Source organism: Mustela lutreola, chromosome 8 (assembly GCF_030435805.1).
Source record: "Mustela lutreola isolate mMusLut2 chromosome 8, mMusLut2.pri, whole genome shotgun sequence".
NCBI lineage: Eukaryota > Metazoa > Chordata > Mammalia > Carnivora > Mustelidae > Mustela > Mustela lutreola.
The window spans coordinates 66,428,922-66,436,097 of NC_081297.1; the positions used below are offsets into that span (position 1 = coordinate 66,428,922).

At 37.0% G+C, this 7,176-nt stretch overlaps 1 protein-coding gene across 1 annotated transcript; it reads left to right on the plus strand.

Moving 5' to 3' along the window:
* The first annotated feature begins 4,811 nt into the window (after positions 1-4,811).
* On the plus strand, positions 4,812-5,747 carry LOC131837947 (olfactory receptor 8S1-like). Its single transcript, XM_059183605.1, has one exon. It carries the CDS (start codon positions 4,812-4,814, stop codon positions 5,745-5,747), a length of 936 nt encoding a protein of 311 aa, XP_059039588.1.
* The last annotated feature ends 1,429 nt before the right edge of the window (positions 5,748-7,176 follow it).

Consider the following 7,176-nt stretch of genomic DNA (forward strand, 5'->3'; position numbering starts at 1 on the left):
CACCATGTTGTCCAAGTTTCTAGGACAAATGTGGCTGTTATAAGGTACCACCGATGTGAGGTAGTAAGCTTTGTCATTTGGAGCTCTTACTGGCAAGCTGGAACTGGAAACTCCAGAAGGTGATCTTAGTTACTGTGCGCTGTATACAGCTAGTCCTCACTCATGTGGAGAAGAAGTTTAAAATCTTGTCAATCAATTGCTTAATAAGAATTACTGTGATTTGTATGTAAATCCTTGGGAAATTTTACTGAAGTCTAATTTATGTAATAATACTATTGATTTCCAGGTTTGTTTAGTAAAGTTTTGTGAAATGAAACCAGACCAAAGACCTCCCTAAACCCACCCCAAAACATATGAGGTATCTCATGAGTAGAGGAGTGGAACATAAAGCAAAACCAGGACACATATAGAAGGTTATCTTTGGCCCTTCTTATTTTATATTTTATTTATATATATTTTATATATTTATATATAAATATCATATATTTATATATTTACATGTTTGTTTATATTTATATCTTATATTTTCTCCCCAATGCCAAGTGCCCCTTATAAAGTAAGGGGTTTTAACTAATACCATTTAGAAGCTTATATCTTGGTTACATAGACTGGCTTGTCTCTTTCCTTACTTCTTTTCTTTCCTTTCCTTTTCTTTCTTTCTTTCAAGCAGTATCTCACTCATTCATTCACTCATTTGTTCATGTTTTTCATTATCACATTCTGAATAACCCACATGAGCTATTTATTATGCTTGGTACCTTTTGTCTGACTTTGAAATTAACACTTCTCAGGGAACTTTTAGTTTGGGCAAGAGCTAACTAACTTCCTCCACATAGTGATGTTAATATGTAGAAACAAATCTATTCTATTACATTTCCAGAGCTGTTTATTTTACATTTTTAAATAGAGACTAAAAAATAAATCAGTAATGGTCATGTTTCAGAAATGAACCACAATAAAAAATGGAAGTTTTAATGTAAAATTTAAAGCACCTTATTGAGATGACATTGACAAAAAGCTGAACATATTTAATGTATAAACTCATTGAGTTTGAAGATGTTTATATTGGTGAGATCACCATTACAATCTATGCCATAAATATATTCATCATCTCCAAAAGTCTTCTCCTACTCTCTTTATTTTTGTGACTTATTGTGTGTGATAAGAACATTGAAGATATATCATGTTAGCCACTTTTTAAGTATATAATGCAGTATTACTAATTATTGTCACCATGGCATATGGTAGATCTCAGAACTTAATCATCTTATATAACAGATTTTGAACCCTTTGACTAATACCTCCCTATTTTGTCCTACTCTTAATCCCTGGTAGCCATATTCTACTCTCTGCTTCTATGAGTTTGACTATTTTAGACTCCTCATATAAGTATTATTCTGTAGTATTTTTCCTCCTGCGTCTGACTTATTTCACTTAGCGTATAATCCTCCAAGTTCATCCATGTTTTTGCAAATGGCAGGATTTCCTTTTTTTAAGGCTGAATAATACTCTATTAAATGTATATATGACATTTTCTTTATCCATTAACCTATGATGGACTCTTACCATGTCTTGGCTACTGTGAATAATATGACAATGAATATTGGAATGCACATATTTCTTCAAGAGAAACTTTCACAAGGAAACTCCTTCACTGTCAGCCAGGCCAGGGATTCTGGGTAGGTTGGTTGATGGAGACCTTGAGCAGGCTGGCTGAAGGGAGTATGTGGGTTGGCCTTGTGCCTTTTGCTGGGTATGTGGGCAGGTAAATCAGGGGCGGGGATCTGTGGGTATGCTTGCTCTCTCTTTGTCCCATGGGAGAACTTGTGGGTCTAGGATATCTTTTTTTGCAGTTCTCTGTGCTGAGTTTCAAGAAGTTTGACACAGGTGAAGTTATTTCTTACCCTTTCAAATGTGTCTTTCTCATTTATGTGTTCCATCAGGGTGCTGTAATCTGTCACCTGGATTCTAGATCTTTCATAAAGGTATTTTCATCCATGGATGGTTGTTCAGTTGGTGTTTCTTTTTTCTTTTCTTTTTTTTTTTTTTTTTTTTTAGCAGAGCCGTGGTTCCTTTATTCTTTCTTTTTTTTTTTTTTAATAATTTTTATTATTTTTTATAAACATATATTTTTATCCCCAGGGGTACAGGTCTGTGAATCACCAGGTTTCAGTTGGTGTTTCTTTAAGGGAATAAGGTCTGGGACCTCTTATTCCTCCATCTTACTAACATCCATAATTTTATTTTTAAAAGATTGTTCTGAGAACCTCTAAATTATGTTAAAGGAGAAGCTTACTGGAAAATCAAACCCCTAGCATTGACTTTTATCACAGTGGTTGTTTCTTTACAAGGTATTGCCTTGATCCAAGGTTTGGATTCTCCTTGCAGTTCATGGAATCTCTGGATCTAGTTAGTTGGACTATGTTTGTTAGTAGCCAAGAGAAAGGGAATTTTATTTTGTATGTACAATATATAACAATACAACACAAGACTCACTCCTGCTTACTGTGAACCCTTACTTGGGTTCTCTTGTTTTGCTCTGGGGGTGATGGGGTGATCTCAGGATGAGCATTGGCAGCCCCAAGGATAATATTGCTATATCGAAAGAGTGAAAGAGGAAGAATTTACAAGATTATCTCCATGTTCTGACCCTAAGTAATTGCCCACAATTTATTATTTTACATTGCTAGTGTTGAATCCATCATAAATGTTAACTTCCAATATATGATTTTCTCTCCCTTAAGAATACTAAAACAGTATTCTTAATATTGACTTTACAAGCTGAAAAATTTTATTACTTACTGGATCTGAAAGGATTGTTGCCACAAAACATTGTACTACTAAATGTGAGTTCAGATAATTAGGTTTTGTCTCTCACATGGACTGGGATGCTTAACTGTTCAGTTAGTGAATCAACAACAGAATAGTTCCCTCAGTCTTCACTGATGGAGTAAATGAAGTAGTGTTGAATTATAATAGCAAGGGCCAGAAAGCACCTCCAGTTTGAGGCAAGAATATTGAACATTTATATTGAGACTCGGGTGATGCCTAAAATATACAGATGTAGTGAAAAGAAGGGCTATCTGTACCCCAACGTTTATAGCAGCAATGGCCACAGTCGCCAAACTGTGGAAAGAGCCAAGGTGGCCTTCAGCCCATGAATTGATAAAGAAGATATGGCCCATATATATTATGCTTTCATCAGAAAGGATGAATACCCAACTTTTGTATCAACATGAATGAGACTGGAGGAGACTATGCTGAGTGAAATAAGCCAAGCAGAGAGTCAATTATCATATGGTTTCACTTACTTGTGGAGCATAAGGAATAACATGGAGGACATTAGGAGAAGGAAAGGAAAAGTGAATTAGGGGAAATCAGAGGGGGAGATGAACCATGAGAGACTGTGGACTCTGAGAAACAAACTGAGGGTTTTGGAGGGGAGGGGGGTAGGGAGTTAGGTGAGCCTGGTGGTGAGTACTAAGGAGGGCACATAATGCATGGAGCACTGGGTGTGGTACATAAACAAATCTTGAAACACTGAAAAAATAAAGTTTAAAATAAAATAACAGGCCAGTATGTGGATATATGCACAAGTTTCAAAGTATGAAGTGAGAGTTTAGAGAACCACGTGTGGGCCTTAAAACCTGCAATAATGGCCTAGACAGGAGTGGTGACTACATATATTCCTGAATATGTGATTTTTAGGGTTAGCATGGTGATCCAATCAAAGCATTGTCCTATTAAATAGGAAGAGCTTCTCATGACCCATTGTAGTCATAGCACTGCCCATAGAATCCCACCTAGAACATCACTGGGTATCATGATCTAGGCTACCAATTTTTAAAACTTTATTATTATTTTGTGAATGTATGTTAAAATTAAATTACAATATGAAACCATTAAATAAAATGAAAGAAATTTAAAATTAGAACAATCCAGAACAATCTAATTCCACATCCAGTTTCTAATTCCTTGATGTCTTATTGTCCTCCTATCCTATAATAGTTTCTTACACTTAATCATGGCTTCTATGCCCATGATTTTTTTTAAATTTTTATTTTATTTTCAGTGTAACAGTATTCATTGTTTTTGCACCACACCCAGTGCTCCATGCAATCTGTGACCTCTCTAATACCCACCACCTGGTTCCCCCAACCTCCAACCCCCAGCCCTTTCAAACCCTTCAGATTGTTTTTCAGAGTCCATAGTCTCTCCTATGTCCTGCCATTTTAAGTCACTCCCCTTCCAGTGTGCATACTTTTATCATTATCAATACCATTATAATTTATTGTGTAGATATGGGCATGCTCACACACATACATAAGCACAACGAATAATCTCATTTACACTTTATTGAAAACAAATAGAAACAGTCAAATGGAAACTCACTTCTTGCACTCTTGACCATCTCTCCTAGACATAGACTAGACAAAATATCTCTGCTCCTACCTAAGTCCTTTTAATCTAGACTTAATCCTACCTCAACTTCTCAAGTAATTCACTCCTGAAATTTTCTTCTCTGCCTTCTTCTCATATCAGGAAACTTCTTTTCAAATGTATCACTCTAAACTACATAAAAGGATTATGGCTCCAAAAAAAGATTATAATCAAAAATAGGATCTTGCCTTATTTAAAATATCAATGACAAGATGATGACCAAGAAATTAACTTTTAAATAACTGAATGTGGATTGTGAGACGGTAATGAAAAGATATTCATGTAGAATAAGATCAAGGTGGTGGGGTACTGAGAGGCACTGAAAGACTTTTGGTGGATCTTCTTGTTTTCCAGAGAGAATACTTCTCTACATGGCAATGAAAAACTACAGTGCTATCAGTGAGTTCATTCTCCTTGGACTATCTACTGACCCCAAAATTCAGGACATACTCTTCATGCTATTCCTTCTGATTTATCTCTTCACTCTGATGGGAAATTTCTTGATGCTGCTGGTGATTAAGGCTGATTCCCACCTTCACATGCCCATGTACTTCTTTTTGAGACAGCTCTCTTTCCTGGACCTCTGCCACTCATCTGTCACAGTCCCCAAGATGCTGGAGAATCTACTTTCTGAAAGCAAAACCATCTTTGTAGAGAGCTGTCTGGCTCAGGCCTTCTTTGTCTTTGCCACCGGAGGTACTGAGGCCTGTCTGCTGGCTGTGATGGCCTATGACCGCTATGTAGCCATCACCTCCCCTCTGCTCTATGGCCAGGTGATGAGCAACCAGCTCTGTGTTGGGATGGTGTGGGGTTCCTGGGGCCTGGCCTTTGCTGATGCTCTCATCAATATCCTCTTGGCTGTCAATTTAGACTACTGTGAGGACCAGACTATTCCTCACTTCAGCTGTGAGCTGTCTTCTCTCTTCCCTCTGTCTTGCTCTGATACGTCCATCAACTTCACACTCCTGCTCTGCTCCTCTGTCCTACATTTCTTTGGAACCTTCATTATGATTTTTTCCTCCTATGTCCGAATTGTCTCCACCATCCTGAGCATTAGCTCTACCTCAGGCAGAGGCAAGGCCTTCTCCACCTGCTCCTCCCACCTCACTACTGTGACTTTGTTCTATAGCTCAGGTTTCCTCAGCTACCTCTTGCCAACTTCAGGCTCCCCTCTGGAGATGATATTCTCTTTACAGTACAGTGTGGTCACTCCCATGCTAAATCCCCTCATTTATAGCCTGCAGAACAAGGAGGTGAAGACAGCATTGGGAAGAATGTTCAGAAAATATTTTCATTCTCTCATGTGATAGACCCCAAGTCATGACTAAAGGGAACTGAACTACTATGCTACATGATCAAATAATGAACTTTAAGGAGAGTTTCTTTGTTGTCCATGATGTTAGATGCTACAGAGAACGTGGTGGCATTTATTTTCTTGAAGATGCTTATGAAGAGGACAGAAAACTAATATCTCAGGATGATTAGTGTACATTCTTGTTCAGAAAAGGAGAAATGAATCAGATAGCCTTCTTTTTTAGGGGATCATTTTATAAAAATGTTAATTTATTTTTCATGTCTATGTGGGCATCTGTTGCTATTGGCTTCTCATTACTCCTTCACACTTCTTCAAATAATTACATCTAAATCCTTAGGAAAACTAGTTCTTTCAAATTCTTATCTGTAAAACAGGGTGATCCTGTAGCCTAAGATAGGCTAACTTTTCTGTCCCTTTCTCCTAACAGTGAGCTGAGGTAAGAATTAAAACCAAGACCCAAGTGAGGTTATTCAGAATCTTACTCTAGGAAATTCGAGTACTTAGCAGGAATAAACAACAAGAAAAGACAGCATTTAGAACAGAGTCAATCTGAGCGTAATGCCTAAAGACACCATGAAATCCAGCTCCCCTAGCAGTTGTCCTTCATTAGGTCATATTAATACAGTAACAATATAGTAACAATTGTTATATATATATAGTTACAATATAGTATTATATATAGTTATAGTAACTATTGTTACTATTGTGTATATAGTTACAATATAGTAACTATTGTAACAATAGCTAATTTGTTACATTTCTTAACTCATGTCAAAAAGTATGCTAATAAGTTCCTGTGATAGACAGGCTGGCCCCCCAAAGAGCTCCTCCTAAATCCCTGGAAACTATGAATATGTTATATGGCTTTAGGGATTGAGCAGATGTATAAAATTATAGACCTTAAAATAGGGAGAGTATCCTGGATTATCCAGGTGGGTTCAGTCTAATCACATGAATCCTTAAAAGCAGGGAAAATTCTCCAGCTGTAGTCAGGAACAACAAGCCAGAAGGGAAGGTCAAAGATAATATAAGCATTATTGGCTTGATTGGGCCTTGTGTGATCCAGAAGAATGGAATCAGTTGAGCCCATCCAGATTCTGATATAAAGATCTCTGAGATAATATATTTCTGCCATTTTAAGTCACTACATTTGTGGTAATTTGTTATAGGGCAATAGAAAACTAATACAGTACCTTACTTTTGTTACCCTACTTAATCATCTCAGCAGGTATGAGATAGGTTTATTGTTAATTTTCCTTTACTGGTGAGGAAATGAAGACGTTTGCCTGTCCAGTGACTCACAGCAAGGAAATGGTGGAGCTGGAGTTTAACCTATGCAGTTTGAACATACTCTTAGTATGCCATCTCCATTAAGTCTACAAAGCTCATGGATCCTTCTTAAAATTATTTACTATCAGATG